The following is a 20,212-nucleotide window of genomic DNA, read 5'->3' as shown; positions in this document are numbered from 1 at the left end:
GTTCGTGTGTAATGAAAGAAGGGGGGGAGGGGGAAAAGCTTTCTCAATTTCGTTGTCGTATTCGCCGGAACAATCAGATTACTCGAAAGTCATGTACATTAATTTCTATCAGCGAAGCGAAAGTACGGTTGTAATTTACTTTATGTCAATATGAATAAAACGTAATGTCTGTATTTTTTAGACATACCACACTCTGTACGTCGATATAACGTTACATTGCCGTTCCGACATTACGTTTTCTCATCTCACACAACGTGGACAATATGAATATATATATATATATATATATATATATATATATATATGTGTATGTATGTATATATATATATATATATATCTGTATAATTACTTTTCTTATTATATATACATATATCTCACTTGATGACGACCTCGCGAGTAATAGTATATTGCGTGAAAAAAGAAAAAAAAATAAACGAGAGTAATCCCCGACGGGCGGAATACGTGCAAGAAAACTTAGGTATTCATCATTATAAAGTGTGTAATGGTTCAGGATACGTGTGATCCACAAACCTATGTCATTACTATTATAAACAAAAGTTATATTTATATCGATTCATTAGTATAAACAAGTTTTACTTTATTCAAATCAGAAGATATTGTTTCTTTTTGAAAGCCTTCAATAAATATAAACACTGTAAACTTGCTCAATATAGGAATATATCTCCTAGACACATCGAATAAGAAGCATAACGCGATTGAGAATTACACAGACGTATTATTATTTTCTACAAAATATTCAAGACAATTAGAAACATACATTTGTATAACTATTTAAATAATTATAACACAACCATTTCCAAAATTGCTCTCAACAACTGTTGTAAACACTGGTCGGAAATGGTAATCTACAACTGTAGTTGGGCCCTCAATATGCTAACAGATATCTTTTCCTTCTTACTGACACATTTTTTAAAGACACATGCTGCACCATCCTAATATAAAACAAAAGCCACCAATCGGCGTTGTTCTCCTGAATCGTCGATCGCTCGTAAATGCGATATAGTAGCCACTACCACAAAACAATAGAATCCCGGAAAGCATAAATGTAGCAGCCTGCAACAGGTGTACATGAACATATCGACACAAGGAATATCCTTATCATTTTCATCAGACATGCAGCAACATTCAACGTACCAAGAATGGGGTTCTGCACAATGGTAGTCCTAACAGAGCTAAGGTATGTATGAAGTGATATTGATTCGCAATTTCGAAGATTCGACGCTGCTCTTGCCCTACTTCGCCCTTGGGGTAATTTCCTAGAAAACAAACGTATTACATCCAAACCTTGCGTTTATACAACAGACAATATGCTTACTATGAAATCCAATGGCACCCAGATACACAGCTGTTGCACCATTCAAAGCAGTAAGCACTACGTACGGTTTATTGGCAGCAGCTAATTTCCACAAAGGTATAGCCAGAGACTTTGCCATTTCTACTGAAACCTTTGGATTCGTCGCTATGTACACCTACAAGAAATGATAGCAGATATGATCTGAAAGAAATTTGACAATTGTAATACTTGACAAACAGTACATGTGTATATTCTATACCAGTAACATTTAGAGCCGAGGTAGCAAATACTTAACACAAATGTAATCTGAGATTTGTGTAAACAAGAAGTTCGTTTCTTCAGTTTTATCGCCGCTTCCAAATGTTCTACTACGTACAATATGTGTAATATTAGAGACAGTGGTAATCAGGAAAAGCATTTAAAGCTGTTTACATAAATCCATGGTAGCAAAAAGTAGCATGACATTACAGTGAACAAATATGGGAACATAAAAAAAAGAGTAACGTCAAAGAGGTAGCTGTTTCAACGTCATTACTCACATTTAACCGTAGTTGATTACATTTCAATTCGTTTGCTCCACGATTACAGAGAAACGCCCGGAATTGTCGCGCTATATGTAATGCGGTAGAATCTGATTTTGTACCTTTTCTTTCTCTTGCCCTATGAATAACTATTTCTTACGAAACACGGCAACCTGCTTTTTCCCATCTGCCTCAATTTTCTTGTCGATATTTTACTTGAATCTCAATCTAAGCCAACGTTTACATGTCAACAAGGTAACAATAGAGACAGCCGACTCCCGGTAAATCCGCTTTCCGCGAAAAGTGGACCCGTTGTGCGGCCAGCAAATAAATAAAGAACGTTGAATAAATATTTTTAATACCCCAAATTTATATTTCTCTCGTGTGATTGTGCTTGCACGATTACACGCAACACTTAAGTGGAACGGGAGAATTATTTTTTTTTTAATACCGAAACGAAAAAGTAAGGTTAAGTAGTGCCAGTAGAAAGCAATTCATATTTAGCGCGTGATCCGTCATATTAATTTAACTTGGAGCTACCAGAGTGCGCTAGAAGCAGGATCGTTGCATTTAGTTTCGCTCGGCTTTTCTCATTCTGTTCTCTGATCGCTTTCGTGACGCTCTTTTTTTCTCATACGCTCTTTTCAGCTAGTGAGCACTAGTGAACATAGCACGTGTGCAGATATGGGTTTTCAGAATATCTGGTATTCGCATCCGCGAAAATACGGTCAAGGATCCAGATCCTGGTTAGTATAAAATTGTTTTCTGCCGATTTATCTTATATCTTTCGACGGTAGTTTGGTGCAACAAATGAGATATTCGCGATCGAATTCGGCCGATCAGTGAGCGCATAACCATAAATATCGTAATCTCGCGGCAGTCACGAAAATTTGATCTAAAGCGAAAATTTCAGCCCCTGTAAAAGGTATGTAAATGTACCTGTAACGCGTAATCCAACTTATAACTTAAAGAAATATTTATTCTAACCTCGAAAGTATTAACCATGTGATTACGTTGTAAGACAAACACTTGGAGTAAGTTTTCCCTCAAACTTAAAGCTTGCCTAAATATTCCATATCAATCAAGAAGCAATATTGTGTATTACCCTTTATACCAATTATAAAAGCCACATATAATTGTCTTTATACATATCTCTCAAGCTATATTATTCCATACCAATAATATTATTCTATATAAGCTTATCAGTAATTAACTTATAATTACCTTAATTAACTTTTAATTACCTTAGTGATTAACTTATAATTGATGAGCCTGATTTATAAGTATAGATGTACATGTTGATTTTAACACATTTGTTTTTGTTGTAGCCGTGCCTGTGCGAATAAACACGGGCTTATTCGTAAGTACGGTCTGAACATTTGCCGACAGTGCTTCAGAGAATATGCGGCAGATATAGGTTTTAAGAAGGTAAATTCCAATATCGATTTGTTCAATTCATCATGGAATAAATGCCAAATTTTGCAATATATTTTCTTCTTACAGTTGGACTAACACAGCCAATGTAATCAATTTACTTGATATGGTGGGCATCTTTTATCCTTGAACCTACTGCGAGAATGGAGCGCAAGGAGGAACGATGTAAAATATTAAATATATAATTGTAAGATCTTGCACTTGTCGTGCAATCTAAAATACATGTTTGTCATTCTGTATCTGTACATTTTGTATCTACCTATTTATATTCTATACACCATACAATGAACATGATCCCTGTGGTCACACACGTGTGATACATTGATACCCTTTATGCATGATAGCAGCATATATATATAAATATAGNATCCAGAAATAAGGTTCCCATCAATTTTACAAAATAGACAACATTGTTTATTCTCATAGAAATTTACATCGTTGGAAAGATGAAACTTTGCTCTATTTTTCTACATAATCGCCATCTTATTCTACGCATTTTTGTAGACGGTGCTCCAATTTCTGTATCCCAATGTCGTAGAACTCCGCCGCCAACTCGTTGAGGAAGCGTTTCACCTCTTCTTTGACTTCATCGTCGCTCCGGAAGCGTTGGCCACCCAAGTATTCCTTTAACTTGGGGAACAAGTGATAATCACTAGGCGCGAGGTCCGGACTGTAAGGTGGGTGGGGCATGACAGTCCCACCCTAAGTGTGTCAAAAGTTCCTGGGTGTGACGGGAGACGTGAGGTCGTGCGTTGTCGTGAAGCAGCGTTACACCGGCTGTCAGTCGTTCTCACCGGCGGTTCTGGATAGCTCGCCTGAGTTTTCTCAATGTTGCACGGAGCGACAAAGAAGAGGTGAAACGCTTCCTCAACGGGTTGGCGACGGAGTTCTACGACATTGGGATACAGAAATTGGAGCACCGTCTACAAAAATGCGTAGAATAAGATGGCGATTATGTAGAAAAATAGAGCAAAGTTTCATCTTTCCAACGATGTAAATTTCTATGAGAATAAACAATGTTGTCTATTTTGTAAAATTGATGGGAACCTTATTTCTGGATCAACCCTCGTATATATAAAATCGCGTCTACGATTAATTAATTTACCGCATGTAACATCGATTATTCATTTTATTTTATTAAATGTATTTGAAAAAGCACAAGGAATTTTAATTTTTTGTGAAAAGTTTTACTATCTCTGAATATGCGCCCAAGACTGAAATTAAGGTAAATTTTAGGTTTTATGTATGTAATCATGTAACTTTCTTGTTCCCCCAAATTATATGATTTTATGTGATTGTAGTTAATTACAATTATACATTTTTCTTAGGAAACAGAAGAAAATTTGTTTAATGCAAAAGTAATTTAACTCAAAGCTATCTTAATCCTTAAGCAAATAAATCGAGCTAAACTCTCGACTGAATCGCGCATGAAGCTCTCCGGTGAATGGTCCCCGTCCACTGATGTCCCACGTGGAAGGCGGTCGGTCAAACGGGGATAAGTTACAGCGAACGGTACTTTCACACGATGTACTATCTCGCTCGAAAGTAAACACGCCTCGGGACGCCAGTCGGGCTCTTCCTCGCTTGAAACCAGGATTATCATGTCGCCTGAAAAGGAACACGAAAATGAGCCGGGCAAAGAGGTACGACGCGCGGAAGGTTGTTCGAAGGCACGTCGCAATGAAAGACGAAGAATTAAATCCGTAATAACGTGCATCTGTACGAACGAAACCCGACCTGCCAACGAGATTTCGTAAGTCTATTTGGATGGACGACCTGTTGCAGGAAGCGGAAGAATGCACTGTGGGAGAGCGAGTTATGAGCCTGAGGGTGAAGACTGTGCTGAAGATTCTTCTATCTTCCGTAGCGGGCCCGTTGATTCTCTACGGTATGTTTCTGACGCACCAACGTTACCAGACGCGCGCGACACAGCCGTCCGAGGTGAACGTCGGGGAGGATCGACTGAGGTTCTGGGTGTACGCCAGGCGCAACGATACCGGCTACCTGAAGCATGTGCGCGCGGTATTGTCGCGACTCGGTTTTCGCGAGAGCGACAACGAGCCCGGCTGGGACCTGCTGTGGGCCCACGACTATCCGTTCCACAAGTTGTCCGCGAGTCTGCACAGGCTGCAGCAGCATCAGCGTGTCAACCATTTCCCCGGCTGCGGCTACGTCACGAACAAGGTGGATCTGTCGATATCGGCCGGTCGTTACATACCGGCCGCCTTCCGGATGCCCGACGACCGGGAGAGATTCCTCCGTTACGCGGACGCGAACCCCACTAAAAAGTTCGTGCAGAAGTTGAACGATCACCGGGGTATCCGCTTGGTCGACAGCCGCAACGCCAGTCTCACCGATGGCATCTTCGTGCAGGAGTTCGTCGAGCGACCGTACCTCGTAGACGGCTACAAGTTCGATATCGGCCTGTACATCGTCGTAACGTCCGTCGACCCGCTGCGGCTCTACGTCTACAAGGGCGACGTGCTGTTCCGTTTCTGCCCGATCGCGTATCATCCCTTCGATGCCGAGGTAGTGACACTCATGGCAGTCGTAATGCAGATTAAAAAATGCGTTAATTGTAATTTATCAATATTTATTTATCCTATTCTACAATAATAAATTAATATATATTATTTAAGTCATATATATTAATGGTGCAAAACAAACAACGTACATGGGTTCATCACGCATTCTTATCTGCGTGTCAGCTGGCATTGTCTCCTTTAGCTTTCTAAATGATTCTTCCTTTTATTTTTTCTTCTTGACCTAACTCGACCGCAGGTCCTGGACAAGTACGTGGTCGGCGACGATTACCTGCCGATCTGGAAGGTGCCGTCTTTGAAGAAGTACTACGTGGAGCTCGGTTACTCGATGAAGAACTCGTTCGATGCTTACGTCCGGGAGCGGGGCGAGGACCCTGCGAGGATGTGGGAACGAGCATACGACGCCATCCGGGAGGTCTTCCTGATGAAAGAAGCTCAGATCAGGGAGGTCTCTAGGCGTGTTGGCAACGGCAGGAACTTCTTCGAGCTCATGCGATTCGACCTGGTGCTCGACGAGGACCTGAACGTCTACACGATGGAGGCGAACATGTCGCCGAATCTCTCGTCCGCGCATTACCCGCCGAATCAGCTGCTTTACGAGCAGGTCATATTCAATACACTCGCGCTGGTCGGTGTCGGCAATAGGGTCAGGAGGAGATCCCCGAGGATCAGGTGAGCGCGAGGTCCAACGAGGGAGTGAACTAGTTCAGCAAAAGAAGAAGAGGAAAGCGATTAATATTCTAAATAGCCAAACCTGCGGAAGCAAATTTTGCGTAGTATTTCTGCTGTATAGTTTTGAGGTTTCAGAAAAAAATCGTAATTTTCCCGCGGATTCCTTCGGTTTCTATCCCAAGGGTACAAAAAAATGCGTTTGGAATCGAGTTTGCTGGCAATCTGCTAGCAGATACTGCCACCATTTTGCTTGTTGTCAATAATATGTATTATTGACGCGTTCGTGCTGCAGAAGTAGAGCGGAGGAAGAAATGGAGGTAGCAGACAAGAACATCGTGGTGTTGCCGGAGCTCTGCAGAGAATGCGACGATTGCTTCCGCGTGGAATGTCAATTGTGCAGGCCGTGTTTCACACCGGAGACTCGGCTGATTTTGTCGCAGAGTTATTTGGAGCACGAAAACCGGATGGACTTTCAACGAATCTTCCCGCCTTCCATAGTGAGGGTGACTTTCATCGAATTCCGATCAAACTAATCAACGATCTAAAATTGCTGTCAACCAAATTATCTGCTCCATCTTGCTGACGCAGATAGAAATGATTAATTCTTCGATTGTTGTTGAACAAGTTGCGGTGCTGACAATTCTTATCATTAACCGTCGATTAGTTTGATCAGAGTTGGATGAAAAAAATTCCTATCCGTGTTATCGTCTCTTCTCGCGTCATTTTTAACCGAATATATATCATTTGCAGGAAAAGGACATGGTTACGAAGGACTACACGCTGAGAAATCAATTGCTGATTCGGTGGTACCAGGGAAAATGCGAATTAGACAAGACGTGGTGCATTTGACACGCGAGGATATCGAGCAAATCAAAAGTATATCCAGAGGATCCCGACACAGTGTTCAAGATTTATTTCTGACCTGTTTCTGAGAGCGTGTGTAAAAGAGTATATATAGTTTTTAAGTTTCCGGCAGGATCGCGCAAGAGGACCAATCAAAAGAACAAATTAAGGATGTACGGAACACACGCAATAGATAGAAACCAAATTAACATTATCAGATTCAACAATATCGTTATCGCTCTACTTGTATATTGTACAAAGAATAAAGGGGCTGCATATGATTCGTCACGATTGAGTGATATGTTGACGTGACAGCCGCCGAAGATGAAATCAAACGTACTTCATACAATTTACTGGAATGATATACGTAAAATCAAGTATAAACGCGACAGTTTTGTAAAAACGTAAAAAAGAGAAAAAAACACGTGAGAAATTACTGGTTTTCTGTCAAGACAACGGTTTCCTTTGCTTTGCGTCCCTTCTTGTTGACCTTCGATTCGGGTGCGTTGGGGTTCGAGCCTTTGTAGAAGTCTTTGAGCAATTTCATTGCCTCGTCCGCCTTCACATCCCCCTGTATCGTTGTCTTCGGCTCGTAAAGGCTCGGTATCTCGAGGACGCTGCGGCAACCGCCGAATCGATCGTTCGCACAGCCATACACGATACTGCGTACGCATAGCTGAAGCAACGCCGACACGCACATTATGCACGGCTCCACCGTGACGATCACGTCGAGATCTTGAAACACCGTCTCGTGGTCCAGCTGCTTCTCTCTGCAGAACCTCAAGACTTGGTCGATACAATTGATCTCCGCGTGACGTGTCGCATTGCAGGTCTCGTTCACCGTATTGTTGCCCGTTGCGATCGCCTCGTTGTTATACACGAACAGACAGCCCACGGGAACCTCGCCCTTCCGCAGGGATTCCTCCGCCCTTTGTAACGCAACGTCCATCCAAGCCGAAGTATCCATGCCGGCGGACATTGTCATATCATCCATCGACGATGATGATGTAACTTAATTTATTTTTTTCCGTGTTACAGAGTGCTAATTCGCGATTTAACGAATTACGAACTCGTGAAAAACAATCATACGAGACTTCTGACGTCTCACTTCACGAAAAAGTATGTTGATCCTTGTAAAAAAAAAAATTACAGAGGTATCGTCGTAAGGAAATAAATACCAATTTTGAAAATGTATGTCTTTAAGTGGTCGTCGTATATCGTGCGCATCTTGAACACACTTTGCAATTACACACTGCGCACGTTTTAAATATTCACAGTTTCGAAAAACTTCTCCAATTTCAACTCGTTCAACTGTTGCATAGCTTTCTCATCCCAGTTTGTGTTGCCTGCAGCTCTTGGGCTGGGATGTGGCAAGTACATCACCTGAAAAGGTCACGATAATGATCAGAAAATCTCGATGTATCAGCATTGAAGGTGATAAAATATAAATAAGATGCAAAACGATATATACATATATATTACCTTAACATTAAGATTCCTTGTTTTGAGAGCTAACTGTGCCCTTGTTTCAGCATACTTGCCAATGCCAACGATAAACTCCGCATTCAAGAGCCTCACAACGTCCACCAAGGCCTTGTCGCATATCCTGTGCAAAAGCTGTATTCCCTCACCCTGAAAAAGATATCAAACAGTTTAGCATGCGGAAAAGCATACGATGAAAGAAACAATTGCCTTTAATTCTGCCGGCGTGACGTTGCAGGCTCTGTCATTTAAGAATGCAAGGGGGCAATAATTGTGCACATATGCGTTTTGAAAGAAGTTCTCAGGACTGCCGCACAGTTTCTTAAAGAGACCCCACAGTCTTCGTCCACTGGGCTCGCTACGCCTACATTGGAATCCTGTGATCTTCCGATCGGGATGTTCTTTCGGTGGAGTGCCGACAGAGCCAGAAATCTTAAGCCAGTCGCGCACCATGGTAACTTCTCCAAACGGCACGCCGGTTTGCGACATGCCCCAAGGCCCGGGATTTATCCCGAGGAAGATGACCTTCTTTGGGCCGTTGCAATATTTACGTACATACATGGCGTGCGGGTCAAACGCGTACTCGAGCGGATTGTAAATGTATCGCACCACCGATTGAAAGGTGATACGTTGCACCTCGGCGCTGAGCTGTTTCTCAATCGACAAAAGTTTCTCGGCGATGGACTCCGAGATTGTATGTGCAACTGTGTCTCCATTCTCTTCTGCATTCCGTTCAGCATCCAGATCTGCTGGAGCCTCGTCGTTTAACTTCGGCGAATCTGCATCCGCTCGTTTTAATCTTTTCGTGCGAGGATTCACCGGCGCATCTTCGCTAGCCATTCTTTTCTGGCGAGGCATAATCGCTTTCGATCGGGTATCAACTCAAAACGGTTAACAGGTATTTTGGAGAATACGGTTTTATCAATAGTTTACCAACAGTTATCCTGAACACTTTATCATACTATATCTATCGTATTGCATATACTTCAGCTAACGCGAGTAGTTATCACGTATCGGTGAAGTGTTTTTACGTATTGTTACGGGAAAAATTGGAATCGAACTTCGAGATCAAATTATGATTGTTGACACCATTAGATCACAACGTTATGGATGTTATATGAATTACTGCAGATTCAAAGAGGAGCTTCGATGACGCGTAACAGTTCAAAAAGTCGACTTTCGCTACCTATCGTTTTTCCGTTACACGCATAAACAAAGAAGAGGGTAGCTCACCTATTCCCGCTGGAATTGTGTGAAATGCATTCGCCGGTTGCACTCTTTACACTATGTCCTATTTTCTCTTCCTTCCTCTAAAGAGCAAACATAGATCTGTAGTGTTTGAGAACAAAGCTACTACAAAAAAACGTGTAAAAAGTGCACTTCACAAGTGACTTCTCTTTCCCTTTCCAGGATTTATCTGTGATTTAGGGTGCGATCTATTAGACGCTGCAAATACTTCGAAGCGTCGTATAGACCAATCATGGCTTTTCTTTGGGCATTTCAAAGAGGTTGCAGCATCTACTGGATCGCACTCTTATTGGAAATATTGTTGAATCATTCTATGCGAAAAATAGAAGAACGCCTGACTTTTCGATTAGTTCGGATCTACAATAGGTGTAGTAAGTCTAAAGGCCAAATCACACTAGCGATTGCCGATTGAATTGCGATTGAGAGTTGGCAAATACTTTTCAACCGATTAAAGTAAAACGGGTCACCTATTGCTTCGTTCTGAACAGGATTGTTTAGCGACATCTAATGATGTCACGAGAAACCCGAATGACGCGATGTTCGAGTTTCTGCTAAGGTTTGAATCTCGGCTAAACGACCCGTTGTGAATGGACCCGTTACTTTTTTTTAGTTCCAAACTCTCCGCTACGAGTCGCCATTGTCTTAATGAAAATCCGAGAACGTAGTATGACTCGATGACATATCGGACACACTAACGTCTGCATTTTTGTACGTTTTTGACAAGTGTATTAATTATTGATTATTCGAGAAAGTGTCACAATCTTACAAAGTAACTAATTTGTGGTAGCTTACGTGTGACATGTGTTAAAAGTGACCTGACAAATGTTAAAAACTGATGTCTGTGTAGTTCTTTTCTTGCGAGTAAACCGGAACAAAGTTAGGTTAGGTTAATCGAGTGTGTGTTTCAGTATAATTGTACAAATACACGATGGAGAATCAAAATGCACAGTCTGTCAAGAGTAATAATCCTGCCCCGACGGTGGAACAGATTAACGCGGACAAGATCACTCAGGTATATTCTCACTTTGCTAAATTTACATGCAAATACAGCATCTTGCGTTCTAAGAGATTTTCTTCATGAGACGACCGTTTTGTTTTTAACCTTTGCTATGATTATTTTATGATTAAATTTTTGTGGCTTTCTGTTGTATTGCAGCTCGCAAATAAATACTGGGCACCTCACACTACAAATACACACCTAGCCTTCAGTTCTCATATAGTGGAAGATATTTATGTACAAGAAATATGCACATCCAAGTTCTCTATTCGGAGGATTATGATGTTGGAGTTTAGCCAGTACCTGGAGAACTTTCTGTGGCCTAATTATGACGCGGAGAAAGCTACACGAGCGCACACCATGTCCATTGTTGTCATGGTAAATGAAAAATTCAGGGAACGAGTACAAGTATGGGAAGCATTTGAAAAGAATCCGACACACTTTGCTGGATTCTTCCAAAATGTTCTGGAAGCATGCTTAGAAGAGAGTATAGCAGACTTTGACTTGAAGGAGCAGACAGCATTGATAGTGTTTCTGAATCATTGTTTTAACTCGATGGAAGTATCATTGGTTAGAGAGGAAGTGAAGAGATTGGTGTCACTCTCTATGTGGATTTCCTTGCAACAAGGCAGAAGGGAACTAGAGTTTAGGAAATATCCAAAATGGAGAAAGTATTGGAAAATTATAAGAAAAAAAGATAATCTGGAACATAAGGAAAAACTTGAATGGGAACGCAGATTCTTGCATAAACTGATGATAAAGTTTATGACGATATTGGAAACAATTCCTGCAGAAGGTATGTCTAGTTATTGTGTTATCTTGAATTTCAATTTATTTTTTGAGAGAATGCAATCATTTATATAATTATGTGTATTAAGCTCTTGATAAAATTAGAAATTTTGTAAGTCCTTTCTAAACTAGATTCTTGAATTCTTCTCATTTAGGTAATTAAATTGCGCGATTGAATTATTATCTTTAACTATGTACTTGTATCTTTTGCAGGATTTGTGATAGCGGACAAAGTGCGCTATTGCGAAAGATTCCTGGAGCTGATTATCGACCTGGAGGCCTTGCTTCCTACTAGACGTTTCTTCAACACCGTTATGGATGACAATCATCTAGTGGTGCGTTGTCAGCTGTCCAATCTGCTACATCGTCCAGAGGGTAGCCTGTTTGGCCAGGTGAGTCTTTACAAAACGTTACAAAAAATACATACAAGGCGTGTGAAATAATTTAATTTGGGATATCGACTCGAAATTACTTATCGAAGCTTTATATTTCTCATGTACAAAAATTTAATCGTCTCATAGACATAAATACTACACAAACATATCGTTAAAAGTATAATATCAGTTAAGGCTTCGTCACATATATATTTAACTATATTGCGCAATACGCTTGCATACACCTGAACACCGTCTCTATCAGTCGGTAATGTTAGTAATATTGCACAATATAAATGACTTGACGTTTAGAATCAGTACATTTGTGTGAGGACATGATACACCATGAACATCGATACATGCATGAATGCTAAGGTAGACGTGTCGGAATTATGAAGCGACAGAGGTACAATTGTCGAAAAGCATCTCGATAAGGCAGGAAATTGATTTTTGCTTTAAGGCACATACAATCACCAAACATGAGAGACATCGGAGTTCACCGAAGATGCAATACGCAATTTCGCCAGTGCCGTGTTCTTCGTGTGTCGACTCGAGCATGTTGATCGATCATTTCACGTACAATCTCGCTACGATGATCTTGTGTATTGTGATCTCCTTAGAGTTCCCCCTTCAATTTGCAAAGTCGCCCGACTTCGTCTCGATTTTCATATCGATTACTTTGATTACGCATCATTATTTACAATACGCGATTGCCGTATTTTTATATCCCAGTATTGTCTCGAGTATTTATATACGTATATTGTTACGTATTCTCCGTTTGCACGCTTCGGGCCTATCTCTATACAATAACGCTATTACACTCATAATACTGTTTCCTTCTCGAGCAGAAGACACATCCACGCAACTTTTCAGTCCAGATCTAGAATAAGTGTAATGTACACCTTTAGCCTTTCGCTTCAGGCGGTAAAATGTGACGTAAATTCTGACGTGACAACGCTTGACTCGTTGGAACTGCGACGTCCGGTAGCGCTGGAAACGCTTTTGTTGGAAATTACGTTACAATGTGATGCTCCGAATTAAAGGACTAAAGGCTTATTGTAGATCGGTACTAATACTTTACAAAGAATGCATTTTGGTTTCAAGACATACGGGGCGATCTGGAGGAAGGTCTCGGAATGTCGGAGCACACTCGCGGCCTTCGCAAGAACCAACGAGAAAAAAACGATCGATCAACGCGAGTTGTATTGGCAAAAATCGGGGATCGTTTCATTTCCCCGAAAAGATCAGTCGGTATTTTCTTCCGACTCGCGTTGATCAGATATGCGTGTGTGTATCTGCTTCTTTCTGAGCACCGCGCGTTCTGAGACAAGTCTTTCCTCAGATCACCCCGTACACGTGTATATCTAACGAATATATGCGAGAAAACTTGCGAAAGGTGTACAGCGATGAGCTCTCGAACACGATCGATACGAAGAATATATATTCTCAATCCGACCGCGATCGCGACCGTCGTCACTCGTGCTTCGGCGATCGGAATGTTTCCTCGTACGCGTACTCGAACGAATCAATAGCCGGCATTGATAGCCGTCATCTCCTCGCCCCAGTCGAGGCCCTCGGTGGTGTCACCGTAATTGCAGCAGTTGCACGTTTTCCCGAGCAGAAACGTGACCCTGCGCTGGCCGAACACGCAGACGTAGAGCACGAGCAACGCCTGCGACAGATTCACGACGATGTGGCAGTACACCAGAGCGTCGTACTTGAGCTGCGACAACAGCAGCGAGATCCAACCGGCGCTCATGATCACATACAAGAAAACGAACATCCTGAAGCTGTACTTCATCTTGTGGTGAATCCGGCCGTACGTGCTCATCCGCTTGATGCGATTCGCCGTGGTCAGCACGAGGCAGAGGTCGATCATGACGGTGAAGGCGATGCACATGAACATGACGGTGATGCCGAGCCAGCCCATCGTCTCCTGCGCGGGATAACTCATGCCGCCTACGGTGGGCTTGTCCGTCTCCAATGCGAAGTGGGCGAACATCGCGGTGCCGGCGATGCACGCGACCAGGCCCCAGACCCACGACGAGTAGTAGCAGTACTTCTTACCGTCGGTCACCCTCAGGAAGACGTTGCGCGACTTGAACGTGTTCCACACGTAGTAGCCGAGGGTGCTGAGCCAGAAGAAGGCTGCCATCAGGGAGACGTACATGACCGTGTCTGGAAAAGAGAAACTTTGTTGTACTCTTCTCGGTCGCGTTTCTCGAGTTCAAACCGGCGAGTCCGAGCAGCTATTGTTAATTGCCCTTTCCGTCTTTCGCGTGCGTTGACCGCGCTCATATTAAATCGTGACTCACGCGAGTTTTAACACCAACGCGACTATGATACCGCCGCGTCGAGTTACGTCTAATGTATCATTAATTGCATTTGAGAAATCGGCCGATAGAGACCGTACGGCCAATAGAGAGTCTGCAAAACTAGGTGAGAGATATTACCTAGATAGACAGAGAAAGATGTAATTAGATGAGAGAAGTTTTCTCCTACACACTCGGAGAAAAACGCACAGGCAATTACAAAGATGACAACTATAGCTTTATATATATAGAATTAATGCATATAGTTTAATCAGCGATATCTAAACGTTACAGCATAGGAGAAAAGCGTTAGATTCAAATGAATCATCACTCTGACTTTCCTCCGGCAAGTTTTTACTTGGATTAAGTAAATTAGTAGACGTAGTTATCGCCTACATTTCTCTCTGAATGCAGAATACACCTTTCTATTTGAAGAACGTCTCAACTTGAGCGAAGCGTTTTTCTTTAAATAAAATATTCTTGAAAAGGTACGTTCCATATGAAGAATACTTTGTTAGAACGCTCTTACAAAGAGCCCAGCTTGTCTCTCGCGGACGGAACTCTGAAGAATGTACATGTACATCTCGCTCTGTCCGACGAAGGAGGAAAAGTGCATGCCTACCGGCGATCAAGAAGCTGACGTGATTGCCGAGCTCGGTGAATATCCTGACGGTGGAGGCGCACTGGTTAGCCACGAGGCACAGAGTCATGCTGGTGATGATGTTACCGACGAGATCGCGCAGCTGCGGCAGCACGAAATAGACCACCGCGACTATCAGGTAGCAAGCCATGGATATGGCGTGGAAGGCGGGATCGACCGCGTGCCTCAAGAGGTAATTCGTGTCGGACCAACGCACGGCAACCGTCGGCACGCACAGCATCGCGTACATCGCCACTAGGCCATCACCGTTCAGCACGGCCTTGTCGGCGCAATAATGACCGAACTGATAGTCGTGGTATATGCTCTCGGATTCGTCGTTTTCGCTCGCCCCGTAGACCTCCTGTTTCTCGTCCATGCCTCTGGCCAGGTCGACGTAGTGGCGCAGCACGCCGGACGGCAAAATCGCCAGGCGGTCCGGCCCGGTCGGGTAATAATACACGTGCCATTGGTGTTCATCGGAGGCGCACCGGGGCCGGCCGATCTTCAGCTCGTACTCGGGCTCGACGAACTTGGAGCTTGGAGCCGAGGCAAACTCCGGCCGCCACTTGGTCTCGTTGGTCTCCTTCAGCGGCGTGCACCGGTCGTCCATCAGGATCTCCTCGGGCTCGCAACACTTGCCGATGCTCACCGCCGCGTCGCCGGCCGTCCCGGCGAGTGTCCTCGTACTCGCGGCCCAGAAGACGATCGCGAGTGACGTCAGCAGGCTCCTCGTTGGATACATGACGCCGGGCCTCTGCTCACGCACTCTCACGTTCGCCGCATCCGCTCGCTCGCTCGCTCGCTCGTTTCTTCGTCGCTCGTCTTCACCGGAGAGGAAGTCGCCACCGTGTCTCTGTCCGTCCGATCGATCGTTTCGCGAAGCGCTCTCTCGTCCGTCCGTCCGTTCGTGAGTCACTAGCTCATTGCGACACAATGTCGATGAACGATATGCGCGCTCGTGCTCGCCTAACCATACCTGGCTACCTGCCTACCTACCTACCTACCCCTGCCAAAGGCCGCCGCCATGACATTCCCGCTCCCCGTCACATCCAGCTGCTGCTGCCCATCCTCCTTCTTCTCCCCACCGTCTCCTCTTTCGCCTGTCTGTTCTGCGGCGTGCCGCCTGCGAGACGCACGGCAGTACGCAGTCGTCACACGCCACGCTCTGTTTTCGTTTACCGACTCATTTCTGTCATCGTGATTTAAATTCATTCAAGATCAAACGCGCGTCGAATGTATACAATGTTTCTCGCANTTTTTTTTTTTTTTTTTTTTTCTTTCGAAATAAGAGACCTGTAAGAACCGAACGCTGGTTTCATCGCAAGCAATATCTGGAGTTCGGCTCTCATGCACCGTTCATTTTGCACATTTTGATCAAAGAGACTTTTGTTTCGTTTAACCTTTTCTTTTTTAGCGAAGTTAGATGAACTTTCCATGACTGTTGTTATTTTTAACGGGTGACGATCTACTGAATTTTTGAGGAATGATGATATTTTGAGTATGCGAAAGTTTCAGGATCCATCGGCAACTCGACTTAGCCACGCGAGGAATAAGACGAGTTTTGAGTCTTGCGGCTTTGCGCATACTTTAGTGCTCGAGGGTTGTTACACGAGCACGCGTTTGCTCGTCGATTCAGGACATATTGATAAGGTGATATGGGACATCTGGTGAAACGTAGAATTATCAGCGGACGATAACGTTATGATAAGTGCACATGGGAGCCGTAAATTATCAGATTGATTGGGAAGTTCGTTCTTATTCCTCTGTTTTTTTTTAACACCGATAACGATGGTCGTTGTTGACCTGCGTCGAAAAATCACACTCCAGACGCATCCCGTTTTCTTCTAAACGCGTTGGTCCCACATTATCGAAATTATTCTTATCGAAATTATCATTATCTTTTGACCTCTAGCGCTTAATACGTGAGCAATCGCAGGAACGATCCCCCGCATATGACAGCACGCGTTCCAGCAATCTTATCCGCAAAGTGTCACATTTACGTAGAATGATTACGGATTACGAAATAGCGCGAGATAGTATTTTTTTCGGGTAACGGCGTTAATAAAGCGTACGTAAAAAGAGAGATCGGCGCGCATAATCGCGCCTCCCCACGGAGAGGACCTCCGCTTTCTCTCTCTCTCTCCTTCATTTTTCGCGACTTTTCTCGCTCCACTTTTCGTGTTCGTCGCTCCTTCACGACGAACGCGTCTGTTAGCCTCGTGACGCTAACGACGCACATTAATACCGCACACGTTTCTTTTGTCACGTACTCTCCGAGAAAACATTGAATTACAAGCAGGTACATGACAGCGCGCCACTGTATATAGAAACCACGTGCCGTTGGGCGCCGAGGACAATAGTTTTTCTCTCCGTGCTCAGAAAGCATATCTCGTGTAGCTGAATAGGCGAAGATTCGGTGATGAGAAATGAGATCTCTGTTAACCGTGACCGAAAACATTCGTCCGAACGTTCGGCTGTGCGTTAAAACTCAGTTGAGATGTCCGAATACAATCGTTCGGGCGGAGAAGCCTTCCACGGCGATCTTTTCGTTCCTGCAACCGAGTTTTCCGTCTGGTCCCCTTCGATTCAGTGACACTAATGGAATTGTTTTTTTCCGTGCGAAAAAATGCTTCCTTCCTGCAATTGAATATGTATGAACACTCGGCGACAAAAAATGATAAAATTGAAAGCGATTGCCTGTGGAATAGAAGCTTCTGCAGAAGTGTTTCTGTTTCTACAACAGAGTTTTCCCCTGGTCTCTAAACAGCGGGAAATCCAGTTACATCGACGAAATTGTTTTTTTTCCCCCTAGATCCGCCTGATGTTGCTTGCGTTCAGCAGGAAAAATAGCTCAGTGAGCGTTTAATGATTATTGTTCCTAATTGGTATATTCCCATGGATTTATCAAGTATCCGAAAGAACACTCCAGTCACAAACGATAATCACGAAAGGCCAGTTTTACAACCTCCGATTAAATGTCAACTGAGATCGGTCACTTCTGGTCAGTTCAGCTTAATGCGAAGTGCGATTCGTCAATTCCATTGGATTTAATCAGCCGGTTAAATTAATCAGAGGTTGTGAAACTGGCTCTAAACGTTCATTGAGCTTCTTTCTCCGCTCAACACAATCATTGTCTATCGTCGTATCGAACTTCCGGCATCATCGTAGATCAATCTTCACATTTCCAGTCTGCCGATATTACCGCCGTTCGCACGCCTATACAAATGATAACATCTGCGTGCACGCTTCCGTTGAAAACACTCTTGATCTTCATCTTTGTCCGAGCGATCGCCGATCACACATGCGCGCTGCTTTATTATTAAATCGTCTCGACATTATTTATAGAATGCAGTAAAAAGAGCGCGACTTCTATCCGTTAGTTATCAAGCACAGCCTCGTACAATCATGCGAAGAAACACGTCGATCACGATCTATGCTCCCGTTTTTACGCGAGTGTCCGTCGATACGCAATCGCACCTTTGCGCTGCGCTCGAACGCGTTCGGTTCCTGAGAGCCTCTGAATCACCGCGACCACCTGATATTTAGGCCTCGAAGCGGAAATTCTAAGAGTCTCTACCGTGAGCGACAAGTTGATGCTGGTTCAGAACACCTTGTACAATCTGTATCAACGAGCGTGATCTAAGTGGGTGACGGCGTGATAAATTACGCGTGAAATTAACGGAAGTAGGACGAAACGGGGCGGTCGGAGGTTCGACGCGGAGAGATTATCTTCTTTCTTTCTCTCTTCGCGCAGAACTGTTTTCGAGACTTATTATTATATGGGTGCGGGGGCGGGAGATCTCCTTATCAGATACTCAAAATTGGTGCCACCGAGCACGCGCCGCGATATATATATATATATAAAACACACGGCGTAATATCGCGGGCGGTGAGAGCGTCCGGTAGCCTTCGGATCGTTACTACAAGAGTGGCCTTAACCGTATTTACCTTTCGATAATTCGTCATATTCCCGCCGATCGCGCACCTATACAAATGACATCTGCGTGCACGCTTCCATTGAAAACACTCTTGATCTTCACCTTTGTCCGAGCGGTCGCTCGATCACACGTGCGGCGCTGTTTTGCTGCCTCATCGGTCCCGAATTTTTCGAAAGGTTCGCTTTTATAATTTCTTCCCTTTTTCGAAAAACCCTCGCGCATCTGCCTGTACGTTCCTGCCGTGGTCTGCGCGTCTCGAAGTTGGACGCGTATGCGTCTCTACTTTTTTCGATAGATAGATTTATAGGCGAAAAAAATAGGATGGCAAAACAAGTCGCGACGGGCGGGGATTAATGTCGAAGGTTAATGTTTGGTTCTCGGCGAGTTTGCTTACGCAATGTTGACGAATATGTAGACGCGCGCGCGATGAATAACTCATGTGCACGAAGATATCTCTCGCCTCGCTCGATAACGGGGTTTAGCGCGAAAAGACGACGCGAATGTGTGAATGAGAGAGGGAATCTACGTGTTTTCGCGGGAAATCGCGGAGATCCGCGACTCAGTCGCGTGACTCGTTTCGTCGTAAAACGCTTCCGTGATTGTAACTAAGCGCGATACCGTAACTGAATCACATCCGCCAAGTCCGGCTTTAATCACGGGCGACGTGAATTACGCATCCCATGAGTAATATATATATATATATATATATATATATAAATACATATACATGTCGTGCACTCTCTCCTGTATTTCTAACTTTTCTCCACGTACACAAGAGTAAGCCGATTCGATTCCGACTCATTACATAACTTACGGAGATTCTTCAGACAATGTCACATCGCGCGATCGCCTTCGCCGCGAAATGTTTCTCTATGCTAATCGTGGAGACAACAAAGCGCATTCCGCGTGGCTGTAATGATCGAAAGCGTACATACGCGCGACTTAATAATCGACGGGCGCGACAATAGTCGCACTATTATCTGTGCATCGATCGTCCACACTACGTGGCACACGTGACAATCCTTGCGAGATTGCCTACCGCCCGTCTCGTCGACGACGATGTTTCTTTGTATTAAATGCACAGGTACGATATATTCCTTATGC

The 20,212-nt window shown here is 43.7% G+C and overlaps 7 protein-coding genes across 13 annotated transcripts in view; 3 read left to right on the top strand and 4 right to left on the bottom strand.

The window, feature by feature from the left end:
* Positions 1–716: 716 nt before the first annotated feature.
* LOC106742475 (transmembrane protein 256 homolog) lies at positions 717–2,330 on the bottom strand. Of its 6 annotated transcripts, none has more exons than XM_014615432.1 (5): positions 1,855–2,330; positions 1,575–1,683; positions 1,337–1,490; positions 1,156–1,277; positions 717–1,074 (listed from the first exon to the last, which is right to left on the bottom strand). In XM_014615432.1, exons 2-5 carry the CDS (start codon positions 1,581–1,583, stop codon positions 931–933), a joined length of 429 nt encoding a protein of 142 aa, XP_014470918.1. In that variant the 5' UTR covers positions 1,584–1,683; positions 1,855–2,330; the 3' UTR covers positions 717–930. The 6 variants fall into 6 exon arrangements, with proteins under 6 accessions (XP_014470918.1, XP_014470919.1, XP_014470920.1 ...); XM_014615433.1 differs by having other exon boundaries at positions 1,575–1,680; XM_014615434.1 differs by having other exon boundaries at positions 1,337–1,516; positions 1,611–1,683; positions 1,855–2,329.
* A 99-nt stretch (positions 2,331–2,429) lies between these two features.
* On the top strand, positions 2,430–3,515 carry LOC106742481 (40S ribosomal protein S29). Its single transcript, XM_014615448.1, has 3 exons — positions 2,430–2,582; positions 3,165–3,264; positions 3,340–3,515. The coding sequence occupies exons 1-3, from the start codon at positions 2,521–2,523 to the stop codon at positions 3,346–3,348; spliced, it is 171 nt and encodes a 56-aa protein (XP_014470934.1). The 5' UTR covers positions 2,430–2,520; the 3' UTR covers positions 3,349–3,515.
* A 1,315-nt stretch (positions 3,516–4,830) lies between these two features.
* On the top strand, positions 4,831–5,908 carry LOC106742616 (tubulin polyglutamylase ttll6). The gene is made up of 2 exons (XM_014615750.1): positions 4,831–4,913; positions 5,056–5,908. The coding sequence occupies exons 1-2, from the start codon at positions 4,872–4,874 to the stop codon at positions 5,884–5,886; spliced, it is 873 nt and encodes a 290-aa protein (XP_014471236.1). The 5' UTR covers positions 4,831–4,871; the 3' UTR covers positions 5,887–5,908.
* Positions 5,909–5,931: 23 nt separating this feature from the next.
* Positions 5,932–8,336, bottom strand: LOC106742617 (tRNA-specific adenosine deaminase 2). The gene is made up of 3 exons (XM_014615751.1): positions 7,766–8,336; positions 6,166–6,234; positions 5,932–6,092 (listed from the first exon to the last, which is right to left on the bottom strand). Exons 1-3 carry the CDS (start codon positions 8,320–8,322, stop codon positions 6,002–6,004), a joined length of 717 nt encoding a protein of 238 aa, XP_014471237.1. The 5' UTR covers positions 8,323–8,336; the 3' UTR covers positions 5,932–6,001.
* On the bottom strand, positions 8,329–10,497 carry LOC106742615 (single-strand selective monofunctional uracil DNA glycosylase). Of its 2 annotated transcripts, XM_014615748.1 has the most exons (4): positions 10,044–10,497; positions 9,021–9,656; positions 8,811–8,960; positions 8,329–8,711 (listed from the first exon to the last, which is right to left on the bottom strand). In XM_014615748.1, the coding sequence occupies exons 2-4, from the start codon at positions 9,648–9,650 to the stop codon at positions 8,592–8,594; spliced, it is 900 nt and encodes a 299-aa protein (XP_014471234.1). In that variant the 5' UTR covers positions 9,651–9,656; positions 10,044–10,497; the 3' UTR covers positions 8,329–8,591. The 2 variants fall into 2 exon arrangements, with proteins under 2 accessions (XP_014471234.1, XP_014471233.1); XM_014615747.1 differs by having other exon boundaries at positions 9,021–10,497.
* A 237-nt stretch (positions 10,498–10,734) lies between these two features.
* Positions 10,735–20,212, top strand: part of LOC106742513 (intron-binding protein aquarius) — a 26,925-nt gene continuing 17,447 nt past the window's right edge. The window contains exons 1-3 of the mRNA XM_014615507.1: positions 10,735–11,070; positions 11,215–11,851; positions 12,058–12,236. Of these exons, the coding sequence (XP_014470993.1) occupies positions 10,987–11,070; positions 11,215–11,851; positions 12,058–12,236 (900 nt within the window). The 5' untranslated portion in view covers positions 10,735–10,986. The remainder of the gene's footprint in view (positions 11,071–11,214; positions 11,852–12,057; positions 12,237–20,212) is intronic.
* Positions 13,108–16,157, bottom strand: LOC106742516 (probable G-protein coupled receptor Mth-like 5). Its single transcript, XM_014615521.1, has 2 exons — positions 15,153–16,157; positions 13,108–14,396 (listed from the first exon to the last, which is right to left on the bottom strand). The coding sequence occupies exons 1-2, from the start codon at positions 15,910–15,912 to the stop codon at positions 13,744–13,746; spliced, it is 1,413 nt and encodes a 470-aa protein (XP_014471007.1). The 5' UTR covers positions 15,913–16,157; the 3' UTR covers positions 13,108–13,743.

Source organism: Dinoponera quadriceps, unplaced genomic scaffold, assembly GCF_001313825.1.
Source record: "Dinoponera quadriceps isolate SergipeBrazil2010 unplaced genomic scaffold, ASM131382v1 scaffold113, whole genome shotgun sequence".
Classification (NCBI taxonomy): domain Eukaryota; kingdom Metazoa; phylum Arthropoda; class Insecta; order Hymenoptera; family Formicidae; genus Dinoponera; species Dinoponera quadriceps.
This window is presented reverse-complemented; position numbering and strand designations above follow the sequence as displayed.